This window comes from Myripristis murdjan, chromosome 18 (genome assembly GCF_902150065.1).
Source record: "Myripristis murdjan chromosome 18, fMyrMur1.1, whole genome shotgun sequence".
Taxonomy (NCBI): domain Eukaryota; kingdom Metazoa; phylum Chordata; class Actinopteri; order Holocentriformes; family Holocentridae; genus Myripristis; species Myripristis murdjan.
In genome coordinates this window covers 15,228,957-15,245,702 of record NC_043997.1, presented here as the reverse complement: position 1 = coordinate 15,245,702, position 16,746 = coordinate 15,228,957, and the positions used below count along the sequence as shown (strand labels likewise).

Sequence of the window (16,746 nt, the reverse complement as noted above, 5' to 3'; positions counted from 1 at the left end):
TGAATCAGGCTCGTGACCCCTGTGGCATGACAAGCCGCTATTTTATATTTACCTTTTTTTGATAATAATTCCCTATTCATAGTTGGATTGTTTATGCCATGATTAAGTCAATATATCTTCAATTTTTTTAAATACAGCACTGTAAATACAGCATAACAATGTAGAATGAAAATGGTTTAATTATTAAATAACATTGATCTTATTGCTCATAAATATGGTTTGTATTAACAACATTAATGTAAGGATAAAACAACAAATTATAAATGAAGCCGTCTGATATAGTGACAAAAGGTTTGGGGCAGTGAAATTGTCATTGATAAATTTAGGAAATTGCCGATTGGCTGTTGTTTTATTATTTTCTGCTTTCATTTTTTATTTTTTGACGAGTTTGTTGGGGTTCGGGGTGGTACATGCACAAAGATCAAAACCTAACCACCACTGATGTTGACTGAAGGGGAGTCGCAGCAGCATCAAAGGCATGTCTAGTTATTTGTCAAACCTCTTCAAATCAACAGGCCGTATGCTACATCTGGAAAAAAAAAATTGCTTTGATATGCTTCTGTCGCAGTTAAATTATTCTTGTTTGACTTGAAAATCAGCACCTTTCCTTTCTAGATGTCAGTCATGGCTGTCCCAAAGTTCAGATGCATTACTTTTCAACAAATGCACTACAAAACTGACATCATGAAAGTAAATGTCTCACAAAGTGCATCCAGAGCTGCGTTTGAGTGACATCGGCCACAGACAGACATGTAGTAAAACTTTTATTCATTTTTTCAAGTCAAAAACAAACAGAACAAAGATACAGAGAATGAGATATTGGATTGATTTCTATACAGTGGCAATTCTTTAATTTAAACCTTACTTTCCCCAGAAATGTGAAGTCTTCTCCAACTTGAAACCCTGTCTCGCCCTTTCACACACACGCACACAGAATCACTCACACACACAGGCATTCATACAGCTGGGAGTCCTGACATCCTGAATTGAGTGGAAGGCAAAAAGACAGGAGGACTGGATGCAAGGATATTGGACAAATTCACAATGTCTTGGGCTTCCGGGAAAGCCCCAAAGTCCACCAGCAGATTTACTCAAGTGCAATGCCCAAACCTGTGCATATCTCAAAAGGCCAGAAGATGCAGTCCCTTCAATTCAAGGCGATTTTGCAAGAAATACTTGGTTGAACCATTTTCAGAGTATAATCCAAATTTCTGGATGTAATCTGTGAGGAGATGAAAAACCTCCTGAGGACTCCCAGTCAGATCCAGTACTAGATCTCCCCCCCCCCCGCCCGCCCTTCCTCCCACCCCGAGATTTCCCCAGTCACAGGTACATACACTGGTAGAAAAAAAGAACAAACACTGATTTCAGAAACGATCAGGATCACTTGTGGATGAAGAGGGGAGAGGGAGGAGACCCAGCTAGTCCAATAAATTCAGGAATCGTGTGAAGATGTGTTACACCGATTGAATGGAACGAGGAGGGGAAGGGTGGCAGGGGAAAAAAAAAAGCGTTCCACTGTCAACCGGGCATATCTGACACCTTTCCCTAAAACAAACTAGGCCTAGTCTCTTGTAAAAGCACCTTGAAAGTAAATGTCATATTCAAAAGTTCACACTAATGTAGTGGGTAGGGGTTTATTATAGAGAGGCCAAAAGTGCTGTTTCTTTGGACAATCTCTTTAAGAAAAAAAAAAGAAAAGAAAAAAAAAAAGAATGAAACAGTTTCACTCCACCTTGAGGAAAGGCTAAGAACTGGCCAACAGGACAAATGTTGCCCTCTGGTGTCCCAACTGAGCACTGAACCTTTGCACTTCTACCTAGACTGAAGAAAAGTCAACCCTGGTGACACTTTTTACAGCGCGAGCCTTCAAGAATGACAGCATGCAACGTTTTGTACAACTGTTGGTGAATAGAGCGGTCAGTCTTGCTTTTAAGAGAGCCGTCATGGCAAAACTAGGACTGTTGGGGGGGAAGAATGGGGGGGGGGCACTGTGAGGTGTGGAGCAAAAACATCGTGTACTCCCCTCCGTCCCCAGCCCCTTCATCCACAGTGTCTGAACATGAGCCTCCTGCAAACAGGTTTACAAAGTCACCAAAAGCAAACAAAGAGAAAAGCAAAAAATTAAAATCCTTAATTTTCCTCTATTCGTATTCACACAGAATAGTAGTTAACTTTCTCTTTTTTTTCCTTAAATAAACTGAATAGTGCGTCCAAATAAAGTGAAAACGCATGTACACATCAGCTATCAGAAATGGGACAAGGATTATTAAGAGTAGGAGGGATTCAAAGTTTTAACCTAAAGCTTGATTAAAATGTATTAACATGTGCTACTCATGCAAACAATGACAAAAGCAGCAACGCCAAACTAGTATCCCTCATCCACTTTTTTTTTTGTTGCCCCATTTCCTCCTAGAATCAAAATTAAAGACAGAATTATCATTCTGACAGTATTATGTTTTCATTATGTTTTCATATAAACCTTTAAATTCCCATTGTCAAGGGAAGAATATTTTCTGGAAAAGTTTTTTTTTTTTTTTTTTTTTTGCTTTTGTTGAACAAGTCTCCAAATGGTAAAGGACAAAAGGATGCTGGTGGGTGTTTTATGACATCTTTCAGGTTTGTCTTTGGGGTGCAAGGGGAGAGGAGGGGAGGGCAACGGGTCAGTTTAGGTAAGCGGCAAGATGTTCTGAGTGGTAACAAAAAACATCAGCATGGGGATTTACGGTAAGCATTTGATTTCCCTGCTTATCAGTTTCTCTCTCGCTCCATCTTTGATTTCTGTCCATCAACATCTCGACCCTCCTCTTGCACTATAGTGCAGCATACGTTACGCTGTGTGACAGAGCTGTTAGTTTGCTGCTGCCGGTTTTGTTCACCAAGTTGTAAAAATCATTTCTCTTCAGTTGTGACCCAGTCGTTTTGACATATCAAAAATCTAAACTCCATCTTCTTCCTCCTCACCCCCTCCATACACACACCCAAAGTTGGCAGCAACTGTATTTTTTACAAAAACAGCAACATTTCTACAAGATACATCCCAGTAAAATATGCAGTAAAGACAGTCTAAACCCTACCTTCTTGATTCTGTTAAGCTTATGTTTGAGGTGATAAATACAATCGGCTTGTTAGCTTCTCAAAGGCATTTGGCAATACTTAAGCTTTCCAAAACAGCTATACATCCAACACTGAAATACAGAGTGAGAGAGAGACTGGATGCAGTGAAATGTAGGATGGAAAAAGGAAGATTTTCTTCCTTTGTGAGTTCACCTCATTTTCCTCCACCTCTTTCCTCTCAGTTTTATATACTTTGCAATTCTGTACCCCATGTAGAAATTAAAAACAAGACTATGGTAAATTTCAAAAGGCAGCCATTTTTTCTCCTTCTGACTAAACAGTTCAGGTTTATCAGATACGATAGTAGTATTTTTTTGGGGGGGTGGGGGCCCGCTCCCTAAGATGGTCAAGACAGGGCTAGAAAAAAGGTCCCCAAGTTGGGGTTTCCTTTAAAAAATAAATTCACAATTGTAACCCCTGTGGCTTTGCGTAGCCGCGACCAGGAGCACCACCACCTCCAGCTGGTTAAAGATCCCTCAGTTGTCCGCCATGAGGTGAGGGGGGATGCTTGCAGGGCAGTAGGGGGCGTCCTCCGTCCTCAGCTGCCTCCCCGTCTTCGTAGCTCAGTTGTTCTCCTCATCGCTGTCATCGGGACTGATGGCTGGGCTGTAGGTGGGCGAGGTGGGGCTGTATCCTGGGGAGGTGGGGCTGTAAGTGGAGCCTTTCGGACTAGTTGGCGAGTAGGTAGGGGAGGTGGGGGAGTATTTGGGCGAAGTCGGGGAGTAAGTGGGCGAAGTGGGTGAGTATTTGGGGCTGGTCGGGGTGTAGGTAGGGGAGGTGGGAGAGTATGTGGGCGAAGTGGGGCTGTACTTGGGGGTCGTCGGGGAATAGGTTGGTGAGGTGGGTGAATACTTGGGTGAGGTTGGGGAGTACTTGGGCGAGGTGGGTGAGTACTTGGGTGAGGTGGGGGTGTACTCCGGGGAGCTCGGGCTGTAAGAGGGTGAAGTGGGAGTGTATTTGGGAGAGGTGGGCGAGTATGAGGGCGAGCTGGGGCTGTATGAGGGCGAGCTGGGGGTGTAGGTGGGCGACTGTGGAGTGTAGCGGGGACTGGAGGGAGAGTAAGATGGGGAGGTGGGGGAGTAAGAAGGAGAGGTGGGGGAGTAGTTGGGGCTAGTAGGGGTGTAGTTGGGTGAGGTCGGGGAGTAGGAGGGCGATGTGGGAGAGTAGGAGGGAGATGTAGGGGAGTAACTGGGCGAGGTGGGCGTGTAGTTAGGAGAAGTAGGGCTGTAGCTTGGGCTGGTCGGTGAGTAGGATGGGGACGTAGGGGAATAGGACGGGGAGGTGGGCGAGTAGGACGGGGAGGTGGGAGAGTACGAGGGAGAGGTGGGCGAGTACGAGGGAGAGGTGGGCGAGTAGCTGGGTGATGTTGGGCTGTAACTCGGTGACGTAGGGCTGTAGCTCGGCGAGGTGGGAGAGTAGGAGGGGGAAGTAGGGGAGTAAGACGGAGAAGTTGGGGAGTAGGATGGAGAGGTCGGGGAGTAAGACGGGGATGTGGGCGAATAGGAGGGTGAGGTCGGGGAGTAACTGGGTGAGGTGGGAGAATAGGAGGGAGATGTCGGGCTGTAGTTTGGGCTGGTGGGCGAGTAAGAGGGAGAGGTGGGGGAGTAGGAGGGCGACGTTGGGGAATAGCCTGGGCTCTGAGGGGTGTAGCCCCCAGGGGATCGAGGCTCGTAGGCCGGAGAGGTGGGCGAGTAGTTGGGTGACATAGCTCCGCCTAAAAACCAAACAGAAAAATGTTAGAAAACAAACAAGCAAAAAACAGAACCTCCAACACTCTAGAACAAACCACTGGACCCGTAACATTTTAACAAGTTGACTCACCAGGAGAGGGGATGTAGGGGCTGGCCGGGCCTGGAGACCCCGGAGAACCAGGAGTGGGCGACCAGGCCGGGGAGTAGCCCGGAGAGAAGCCGCTTGCATCGGATGCTGCACTGGGAGAGAAACCTGCAGCACCGGGGGTCATGCCGCTTCCTGGAATCAAAATAGCAAGAGTCAGCGACTGAAACCCAACAGGAGAGGAGACACGGAAACCTGGGCATGCACTCACCAACGCTGGGGGACCACGCGCCGTAGGCTGGGGTAGCTCCGGTGTTCCACGGGGTCATGGCGGGCGACATGCCGCTCATCGGGCTTGGAGCCGAGCCGAAGAACATTCCCGTTGCTGCAAACAGGATAGATAAAGAATAACACTGAATTTGTACGACAACACGCTGATTCCGCCACACTGGTTGTGACAAATACATTTCAGAAGGAAGCAAACTTTGCACAGTGCACAACAATAACTTCACTTACGTCCAGCCACGCTGATGCCAGGTATGTTTGTAGGGATCTCCATGCCGTATTTACACTTCTCAGCGTCCAGCAGTAGGTCAAAACACCCTGTTCCAGCCGGGGCGAGCTGGCCAAGCATGATGTTCTCCGACACACCCTTCATGGGGTCATTTTCACCGTGGGACGATGCCTCCATCAACACATCCACCTGAGAGTTAAAACAAGATAGAGAGGAATGTCAATGTGGGAAAGTGGTTAAAAAAAAAAAATCTTCTACTTGGATAAACAGTAGAGTAAGATTCAAAACCGCCTTTTAAAGTGACTACATGACCTTATTAAGGATGTTAAAGTAGTAGCATGCAGTGCCATGTGGGCCCCAAATAGGATTTTACAACCTTATAATTTGTTTTAAAGATAGAACTTGAGACGAGGGGTGCATAAAAAGTAGATATAAATGATTAGAGGCACTATTCGCTGATTTATACTGTTGCTATTCTATTAACTGAGTAATCCTCTCACCGTCTCCTCAAAGGAGCATTTCATGAGGGGTCCCGTGTCCTGGCGGTTGATGCCGTGACGTGTGATGGCCATCAGATGGCCACGGCATGTCATGGTGTCACAGAGCAGGGCCAAGTGACGGTAGTTGACATAGGAACCGTCAAAGGAGATGACGTGGTACAACTCCCGCTCCAGAGCCTTTCGCACAGCCTCAATCCCCAGCACCTACACAAAGGAGAGCAGCAAGAATAAGGTAGGGGAAAACCTCATAACGAAAACCTTTCGTGTTTTTTCTTTTTAGTGGGGCTTATCAAGTGCCAGCTGCTGTTGATCGTAGGGAACCATACGCAAAATCAAACAATATGACGGCCACCAGAAACATTTTAGCGTGTTTGAGTGTCTCTGCATGTGTGCGTTATATACCGTGAAGATCTCCACAATGTCGTTGGAGGTGGTCCTGACGGGGTCGACATCCTTCTCGCTGAGGACTCTCATGAGACCCACGCCGTCTGTCTCAAGGATCCACTCCTGCAAGGCCTTGAACTCACCGTCCTCCGTGATGATGATCTTCTTCTTATTGTCCGTCTGGGGCAAGTGCATGTACACCTACAGGAGAAGAAATTGACCAATGACTTGTAGCTATGAATAGGTAGTCATTATCACTGCTGATCAATTTCAGCACTCCAATTATAACTCCAATTTTGGTGATTTTCATGTTTCATGTCAACTTCATTTAAGGATTTCCTACTCTTCTATTGGTTGACAAAAATTCTATAGCAACTGAAATTTATAAAACCTTAAAAAAAATCGTTTTTTTTGCTTCTGAAAAGTTGATATTTTGGAGATATGAGTTTTTTTTTTTTTTTTTTTTTTTAAAACTTACATAGATCACCAATCATCCATGTAAGGATACAACTGTGGGTGAATATTTGATTTCATCGTTGAGTTCACTCAGTTACCTTGCTGATCTGCTCAATGCCTTGTAAAGTCATGTCTGTGAGCATGTTGGACTCGATGCATCTCAAGAAGACATCGTCGTCCATTTTGTCCACCACTTCCTCATCCTGCAAAATAAAATGTAAAATTACATGTGATGGCATGAGAATTGCATTTAATACTGTTGTAGTAGTGTTTGATTATATTGTTATATTTATATTGATTATACGATATTGTTGCTCACCTCTTGGAACTTGTTCTCATCACTGTTCATAATCCTGATTCGCAGAACCAGCTTCTCAGCATTGTCGTCATTGAAGATACAGTTCAAGTCATCTCCAAAACCTGGGCGACAGGGGAACAGTGCCACATGAGGGAAAAGTACATAGTTTCTGTCAGAGCATTATTTAAAATGTGTGTAAGCAACCCACCTGCATTGATCTTCTCAGCAATCTGCTCCATGGTCAACTTGCGATCGGTCATGTGCTTGCGGTCGAGCTCGATGCGCAGCAGCCAGGGTGAAATGCGAGTCACGTCAAAGTCAGGCATCTCATAGTAGACGTTCACCCATTCCTGGTCCTCCGCCACTACTGTGCTCTGAGGGTTGGGGTCGTAGTAGATGGCAGTGTTGGCTGTCACCTAGAATTGAAGAAGGCTTGTTGTTAGTCATTGTTCTTTAATTAGCAGACAATGCTTTTGTCAGCTTACCTCAAGCTCCTCTTGCCCTCACCTTGCGAAGGGTTGTGTGCTCCAGTCGACACAGGATGTCCTTGGCCCTCTCAGCGTCACGCGCTGCCTGGCCCAGCAGGAAAACAGTCAGCGAGGGTGTCTTGGGCCTCTTGGAGATGTTGATCAACTCCTTAAGACGTGGCACACCCAGCGTTACATTCTTGGCCGACACACCGGCGTAGTGGAAGGTGTTCAGGGTCATCTGGGTGGCTGGCTCTCCCAGTGACTGAGCAGCCAGAGCCCCAACCATCTCACCTGGGTGGGTCTAGGAACGGAGACAGACACATAGGATGAATAGAAAGTGTGTGGTTCTGGTCAGTCTTACAACCAAGGACATAAGCATCATGACAAAAAGTTTGCTTAATGTTACATCACACATTGCTTAAACTACAAACATTAATGCACTAAACTTACGATGGACTGATTGAATCTGGTCTCAATCTCTCCAAGTAGCCAGTCGAAGGCCTCAGTGGAAAGGCGAAACTCCTCAGTCATACGTCTGGAGCAGAGAGTGGAGCGCAGGTGGATGTTGAAGAGCAGCGTGGCATTCTGCTGGGCCTGCCTGCTCAGGGGGTCGTCGCCGTTCACAATCACAAGCTTCTTGCTAAGGTCACCGACACCTGGTGACAAAACAAACAATCAAGATTCATACCGCATATTTCATGGAAATCTCTGCCAACTATTGACGTGAATTAGGCTGTTTGATATAGTTTCAACTATGTTTAAAAAACTGTCCATTATGGAAAATGAACACAGTAAAAAGCTCAGTGGAAAAAAAACAAACAATTATTGATCTGTTCATCCTAATTATTCTACTTATCATCATTACATTATTATAATACGATAATCATTTGCCTCCATGACAATGCAGGCATACTTTGTACTCTTTTTCAAAACTTTTCAACTACAATGTATACAATATAGCTGTTGAGTAATCCTTCGCTCTCTCTGTGTGTTCAGCTCTTTACATAACAGATGTGGCCAGGCCAGGCGGCTTTATATAGCTATAAGCGGTGCTTGAGGCGAGGCCGCCACCTCACAGCTATAATCCCACAGGCAGTCATTTGTCCACAGGGCACACAAAATCATGGGACTAACAAGGTGTAAAAACGGCGGGAGTGGCAACATTTCCATGCGTGTTGACAATTTTAGATGTAAGGCAATGGCTGATGACAAATTGCTCTTTGGTTAAAAAGACCTACCCTCAACCACTCGTAGTGGATTGAGATCTGTGGGGGTTCGAGTGTTGATGCGGAAGATCTTCTGGGCATTCCAAATCATTCTGGCCAGGTTGCATGGCAGCACCACCTATAGGGGAGGAGGAACATTACATAGTTACACCTAACAGGTCATTTTATTAATACCAGTACCATATTTATTTATTTTTTATTTTTTTGCAACCAAGAGACTGTTTTAAGAGTATGTGAGCACACACCTTGCTGTCACCAGTAGGGAAAATGGCCCTGAGGATCTCCCTGTCATCCCGCATCTTTTCAAATTCCCTCTCCAAGGCACTCTGCACATGGGCGTTGGTCATCACATCTTTAACCACATCTTCCTGCAGCACGCGCCTCAGCGCCCGCTCGTTGGTGCAGTCAAACTTAAACCTAGACAGAATAGTCAAGGTTTAAGACAGGGTTAAGCCATGTAATATGGACAGTGAACCACTATTAACACAGATTTGCACCACGAAAGTGTCTCAGTTTACAAGAAGGGACTCCCAGTTAGAACCCAAAGTGTGTCATAAGCCACTAATGATGAGGTCTGGAAAAGTCAACTTTAATCCCATGTTTGACATCCATGGTAGGCACCACCAATAATAACAAACACTGATTTTGAAATCAAATTAGCTCAATAAAAAGAAAGTGAGTTTCACAGACCCAACAGTTCAACATCATTAAGCTCACATCTTCCCCTGTAACACTTCAATCTAAAATGGCGAGTTATGTGCAGTTGTTCTTAACCCGTGCTGTCCAAGGGCTGTTGCAAGACTGAATATTCTAATCATCCTACATCCCTGTGTGTGTGTGTGTGTGTGTGTTTGTGCGTCTCTCACTTCTTTTCGAAGGCTTTGTTGGAGGGTTTCAGAGTCGCCATGTTCTGGAACTCCACAGCCTCTCCGGCCAGGCCGTCCTCGCCGTAGCGCAGCTGCACCACCTGGTTGATGGAGTTCCTCACCGTGGCATCGTACTTCACCATCACAGACTCCATAGACTTGATCAGACGACGCTGGATGTATCCTAGTCGGGAAGAACAATTTTCCAATGATTAAACCGATTGCCTTCTTTAATTCGCTTCCTTTATTTGCCAATAACCCTCACAAATTTACATGTTCTTCAACGGTTTTCCTACCCAGCCACACGGACTCACCAGTCTCAGCAGTTTTGACAGCTGTGTCGATAAGTCCCTCTCTGCCTCCCATGGCGTGGAAGAAGAACTCTGTTGGTGTCAGGCCAGCCAGGTAGGAGTTCTCCACAAAGCCTCTACTCTCGGGGCCGTAGTCATCCTTGATGAAGTGAGGCAGTGTGCGGTGTTTGAAGCCGAAGGGGATCCGTTTACCCTCCACATTCTGCTGCCCCACCACAGCAATAACCTGAGGGAGGGAGGATGGGTGACGGTGACATTATTTTAAGTTAAACATAATTTTGGAATATGTGACTAGGTTGCTTTCTGTGGAAGTGTAAAAATGTGACAGCTTAAGGAGAATGCCATATCCCAAATATATATCTTACCTGTGAGATGTTAATCTTTGAACCCTTTGATCCAGCCACCACCATGGACTTGAAGTTGTTGTACTCTGACAGGGACTTCTGAGCAGAGGATCCTGTTTTGTCACGGGCATCGTTGAGGATACGGTTGACCTGGTTTTCAAAGGTCTGTCGTAGTGTGTTACCAGGGGTCGGCTCCAGCTCGTTGTTGTGGGCCTTCTCAATGACCTGGCAGAGGACACAACCAAAAGCGAAGGAAGAATTTAACATAGTTCAACAATGATCTCAAAAAAATACTAACTCATTTATCTTGTGAGTTTTCAAGATCTTGATTATCAGTGATCGTAAGTACACGATATTCTTACCTCTATCACATCCTGTTTGGCTTTCTTGATGGTATTCTGGATGTCAAGGTATGTCTTGGCATCAGCAATGGAGTCACCAATACCGATGGAGTGACCTGGGAAAAAAATGACAATTGTAATGAGAAACCAAAAGTAAACAAAGAGTTCATCGCAAAACCGCTGTATATCGATTTTTCAAAGAGAAATTGCAACCTTAAGTTAAACAAATTACAGTTTTATCTTCTCTGTTTAAGTGATACTGATTAATAGATTTGGCAATGGTGGACTTAAGTTTGCTACGACCCTTTAAAAAGCACTCCAACTTGTTTCATGTTTGCACTATTAATCATTTAAGAATGTCAATATCAATGTACAATTCTTATATGCATGCAGTTCAGACGCTGTGGAGTGGCCACGATGGTAAACCACTGTGGCTGTTACCATTCCTTATTTCCACTGATTCCTTACCCTCAATGAGCAGCCAGTTGTTGACCACAGTCTGGATGTTGGAGTAGAAGAGTCTGGTGATATCGTGTCCCATCTCTAGGTAGGAGATGTGGACGAGGGAGCCAGCTGATGTCCCGAGAGATTTCTTACACAGGATGCCCATGATCAGCTCGCCGTTCTCCACAATCACCTACGACAAAGAATTTAATATTATTAGGCTACTCATCTTCATTGGCGTAATATCTAGTGCTGACAATATATTCTAATGACAGAGTGAGCCTTGTGATAAAAAAAATGGTCATCATGGGCATTCGTATCAAAAGGAGAGAAAAAGGTTCCCAGGGTAGCAAAATAACTGAATACGTGAGAATACTACCTCTGATACGGCAATGAAATTATTCAGGCTAAAAAAATGTGTACATAGGCCATAGAACAACTAAACCATTGCATAATTCCCATGCACACATTAGGCAATGCATTTCAAGTGGATGCACTCTTCCTCGGGCAGCAATAATCTACTTGACTCTAATGAAGGGTCTAGTGGGCCTAAAACAGCTGGGTGACCAAATAAACACTGATACTGAGCAAAAAGAAATTGTGTGCAAACTCTATAGTTTTATTCAGCAATTGTCCACATGAAACAGAAAACTGCACGTATTGTCTTGTTATATCCACATTTCTTAAGTGTCTCTCAATACAGCTGAACGAAAGCAATAACACCGCAGTTTATCTGCATGATTGCATTTCATATTTTTTGTGCTACCGGTTGAACAATGAACTTGAATTCTAAAAAATATCTTTTTGGCCACTGCACAGTCAGGGCCAAGTACAGTTAAATTCTAGCACAAGATGAACCCAACAGGCACTTTCATTACAGTGAAGTTGTATTGTTCCCATTTAAAATCTCACAGTATATCAACAGGGCCTTCATACCTTGGTGTCCCCAGGTGAGATGTGTTTGTAGGGCCCGCTGTCCTCCTCATCAGGGTGGGTGCTGTGTGTGCGGATGACATTGATGTGTCCTGGAATGATGAGGCTGAAAATCTGCTTGCCGGTCCACAGGGGCCGGGGTTTGAGAATGGCCGGTTGAGGCACTTTCCCATCCCACGTCGAGAGGAACATGAGCAGGTTCATCACCTCGCCCTGTGGTGAGAGTTGCAGGGTGAATGGAAAAGGGCTGTGTGAGTGTGAGAGACTGTGTGTGTGTGTATACAGATAGTTGAGCTGGACTCAGGAATCATCCTTTTTTTATAAGGTAGCAATACTGGACACACTGTAGCCTATGTTCATGAGAGCTTAAATCCAAAATATCCAACTTTAGTCCTCCTTACCCTCTCTAAGAAAACATCCCTTTTGGTGAACTTGCGCACAGCTGTGAGGGTGTCCTGCACAATTCCCATGACAGGCCTGTTGGACTGGGGTGTGACAATCATACGTGGCACCATGGCCAACTCCTGGATCTCTGCCTTCGTCTCAAGGGACTGAGGCAAGTGGAGGTTCATCTCATCCCCATCAAAGTCAGCATTGTATGGAGTTGTCACACTAGAGGGAGACCAGGAGAGGGGATATTAACACCTACAATAACTCTACATATCCAGAATGACAGATGTTTTGTTTCCGCAGTTCTTACAGTACAATTACACTGTATGGTACTCACTACTACACAAGATTATACAGTAATTTCAGCTTATCAGTCAAATTGGTCAAACACATATTCCAACTGTGCTGGCAATTGAGAAATTATGACAGCATTTAGTGGCTGCTGCACTAAATGTTGTTTAGTAAGTAGATGTAATTATTTCTCCTGTTCTTTTTTCTTTTTTTTCTTGTTTACACCATTTAAAAAGGCGTGACACATTTGTTATATAATGGCCATATTACCCTTGAGGACATTATTTACCATTATTATAGACTCAGGGTTAAGACATTGAAAAGAATGACCTCTTCATTATGATTACTGTATTAAAAATGGCACAGAACAGTGTGTTTTAAACAAATAAGTAGCAAGTGAGTGCTGATCTTTTTTCGGCACCTGAGGTTGAGCCTGAAAGTGGACCAGGGCAGGATCCGAACCCTGTGCCCCATCATGGACATTTTATGTAGTGTAGGCTGTCGATTGAAGATGATGATGTCACCATCGCACATGTGTCTTTCCACCTGCAGGGAGAAAGAATATTTACTTTAAGAAAAAAATGTAATGTGATATTCATTGTGATACAGCATGACTCTAGGACCAATTATCATGTGTGATCTTGCCTTGTAGCCAATCTGAAGATGAAGGTCACTTGGTTTGGGGTGGAACCGCAGGTCAATTCTGTCTCCGTTGTCACGGATGATATATTTGGCTCCTGGGTATTGACTGTTGCCTCTTCGCACAAGCTCTTGTAGTCTGAAGGTCACCAGAATGTAACAGATGATTATTACATGTGATCAACATGTTTATGGCATTCTTGAGACAGCCCACAGCAAATTAAATGCTTAACTGGCCACAGAAAGACATCAATAGTACCTGTCAATATTAAAGGGTGTGACAATTTCTGGGAAGGTCATGTTGGCTGCGATGGACCGGGGTACGCCCACTTGGTCAATCTGCAAGTTGGGGTCTGGGGTGATGACAGTTCGGGCGGAGAAGTCCACACGCTTCCCCATGAGATTACCTCGGACTCGTCCCTCTTTCCCCTTTAGACGCTGTTTAATGGATTTCAGGGGACGGCCAGACTTTTGCATTGCCTGGGAAAAGTAAAGAATATGAGTATTTAACTGTTCCCTACAGAAAACTATGAAAAAAACTATGACATGATCCACATTAATACATGATTATAGGAGATATTTCAAATCATGTCATGTTGACTCTTAATCATTAAGTCCAAGTTAGAGGCAACAATCTAACCAGCCAACATAGGTGGTGCGCACAACAAATTTCTGCTTTTATTAATTTTACTCTTATGAACATGGAATTCATATGTACCCTGGGCAGGCCTGGCAGTTCGTTGTCCACCATGGTGGCCACATGAAACTGAAGTAGCTTGACATCCTCAGCAATGACGTGAGCTGCCGCCCCACTCTGCTCATTTCTTCTCAACTGGTTGTTGATTTTGACGATGTCAGCCAGTTTGTGTGTCAAGTCATCCTTTGGAACAAAATAAACTGATCATTGTTTGTACTGACTTGATTTACTTAAGTACACAAGCTTTTTTTTTTTTTTTTACACAACTTGGAGTAATCCTACAAGGTAATAAAATTCAGTCTGGAATCATGGCGCCTTACCTGGTTGCGAGCTGAGCCCTGCATTACTACAGCGGGCCTGACAGCCAGGGGAGGCACAGGCAACACAGTGACAATCATCCATTCGGGCCGGGCGTACTTGGGGTCCATGCCCAAGATAATGTCTTCCTCATCAGAGATGCGCTTAAAGATCTCGTGCACACGCTCAGGACTCAGCAGGATCTTCTTCTCCTGGGAGTCCTCGTTAACGTGTTTCCACTCAGCATACAACTCCAAGCCAGAGCGTCTGATACGAGGCTGGTAGCGCCCACAACCACCATGGCCCTGGGCGAGCCAAAGTGGAACACGAGAGAAAAGAGTGAAGAGGGTTTGAGAGGACAAAGAAACATTGTGAGAAGAGGCACATCCTGAAAATACTGAATAAAGGCTGAGGCAGTGTCATGAGCTGAATTGCCCAAAGTAAAAATGGCATATCGCTAATTCTGCCCAAATACCTTCTCCTTGGAAATGTCCTCCTCTGTCTCCTGCTGCTCCACTCCAAATTTGTTGTCCATCTCCTCCCCTCCTTCACAGATATTTTTGCCTTTGCACAGCTCATATACGTGTGTCAGACGCTTTCTGGGCTGTCCTTTAGATTTAGACAGGATGTCTTTGATCTTGGGATTATTCTAGAAGTAAAAGTAATTAGAGTAACTTCAGCATCATATCTTCAAGGTTTCTGAACAGCACAACTTATACTTCAAAAGTATGAATATCAAAAAGTTTTCACTATGGTCTTTGTGTGAGAGGAAGGTTTTGAATGTACTAACCGAATCCACTAACAGCTTGGAGCAAAAAAAGCAGACGCATCGAAGAACCTTCATAATCTTAGTTATGAAGCCGACATGGAAAACTGGCTTTGCCAGCTCTATGTGCCCAAAGTGGCCTGGGCATTCTGTCATGTTACCTGTAGAAAGAAAACCCTTGTTAACATTAGGTTATGACTTGTATAAAGACAGAGTGGTCCATTAATTAACATAATTTAGCAGGAAATGTGATTATAACACCTTGTACCTGCACATGTCTGACACCTTCCAGATCGCTCTATGACCCCTTGTCTCGGGTCCATAAGGCCACCCAGTTTAGGACGGCCTCCTTCTGTGGTTTCAGGGTATTTGATTCCCCCCTCTGTGACAGACATCCGTTTCTAAAGAGACAGCCACCATATATATAAATTAAATAATAGTCCATCAATCTCACCACCAATGACAGAAAAATCAATTTCCACAAATCACTTAAGTTTTTGAAGAATGTGTTCACATGGCTTTTTAAAAAAAAAAAAAAAAATAATAATAATAATAATAATAATTATGAGCAGTATTTGAATTCTGACAATCAGCCCTGAAGAAATTTACTTAACAGTGATGTGCTTTGTAAAACATAATACACTTAACTTTCTAGCAACTAAACTCTGATTTAAAAAAAAAAAAAAAGCAAAACAAAACATGCATAGCACTGACTTTATTGAAATTACCTTTTATTATGATTGATTTATTGTATAATGAGAAAACAGACCAGTGTGTGTGAATATACAAGCTGAGGAAAATCAATAGCAGACCTAAGAAGCTATGTCCACGGTATATAAAAAGTAGCCAATAGTTGCTTTTTTGTAGGTCCATAAGTTATATTTGCCACATAAAAAGGGGGTTTAATTCATGTGACAGTCCGGATTACTTTTGTAACAGAGTGTGCTTAAAGTTTTGTCCAACTTCCTGCAACATGCCCTTGCTAGTTAGCTCAAGCTCCACCAGCTTCACATAGCTAGGCTAGGCTAACTGCAAGCATTTTCCCTTTTGTAAACAGAACCATGTCTTTGCCATCAATGTTAATCTACAAGATCATTCGTGAAAGAGTAAGATTAATGTGTGAACGTTTAGAGAATGAATAAATCCCCCAGTCCCCCAAAAGAAAACCTACAAGCTCATCTGGGCTGATGATGCCGAATTGCACTCTCTTGATGAGGCGCAATGGGCATGCGCTGTCGCCGGAGGGCGGTCCGTGCATCCTGTCTATTCAAAGAGACGCGTCCTCCCTCGGCACGCCGCTTTGTGAGAAGGAACAGCCTTAAATTGTCACCAGGGCTCTGGCCAGGCCGCCAACGGTGACCGGAATGTCTCCGGAGGCGATATCCCAAGGACCTTTGTTGTTTGTTGCCCTAGGTACCTATTTATTTTCGTTTTGGTCCTAACTGTTCTAACCACTGGCTGCCCCCCTCCCTTTTCCTGATCTACTCTCCGGTGCGCTCTAAGCGCTTCTGAGAGAGACGCTGCCCAACACTTGTTTATATAGACTGACTGCCTGCTACAGGGTCACACACTCCAAAAGGCAGGGACTGGCTGCTCGGGAGGTGGGACATGGATCTGTATAGTAAAACGCTGGTTGGCTATACAAGCCAGCGGTATGAATAATTAATGTTGTCACACGTAGAGCCA

At 44.3% G+C, this 16,746-nt stretch overlaps 1 protein-coding gene across 1 annotated transcript; it reads right to left on the bottom strand.

Moving 5' to 3' along the window:
• Positions 1-751: 751 nt before the first annotated feature.
• polr2a (RNA polymerase II subunit A) lies at positions 752-16,318 on the bottom strand. The gene is made up of 29 exons (XM_030075558.1): positions 16,232-16,318; positions 15,329-15,461; positions 15,085-15,221; positions 14,770-14,943; positions 14,318-14,599; positions 14,019-14,180; positions 13,560-13,780; positions 13,307-13,439; positions 13,083-13,207; positions 12,382-12,592; positions 11,984-12,193; positions 11,072-11,240; positions 10,625-10,719; positions 10,284-10,487; positions 9,922-10,144; positions 9,608-9,791; positions 8,987-9,158; positions 8,754-8,859; positions 7,966-8,171; positions 7,553-7,816; positions 7,254-7,461; positions 7,067-7,167; positions 6,846-6,950; positions 6,310-6,492; positions 5,908-6,111; positions 5,410-5,596; positions 5,165-5,278; positions 4,939-5,088; positions 752-4,831 (listed from the first exon to the last, which is right to left on the bottom strand). Exons 1-29 carry the CDS (start codon positions 16,316-16,318, stop codon positions 3,681-3,683), a joined length of 5,901 nt encoding a protein of 1,966 aa, XP_029931418.1. The 3' UTR covers positions 752-3,680.
• Between the last annotated feature and the right edge of the window lie 428 nt (positions 16,319-16,746).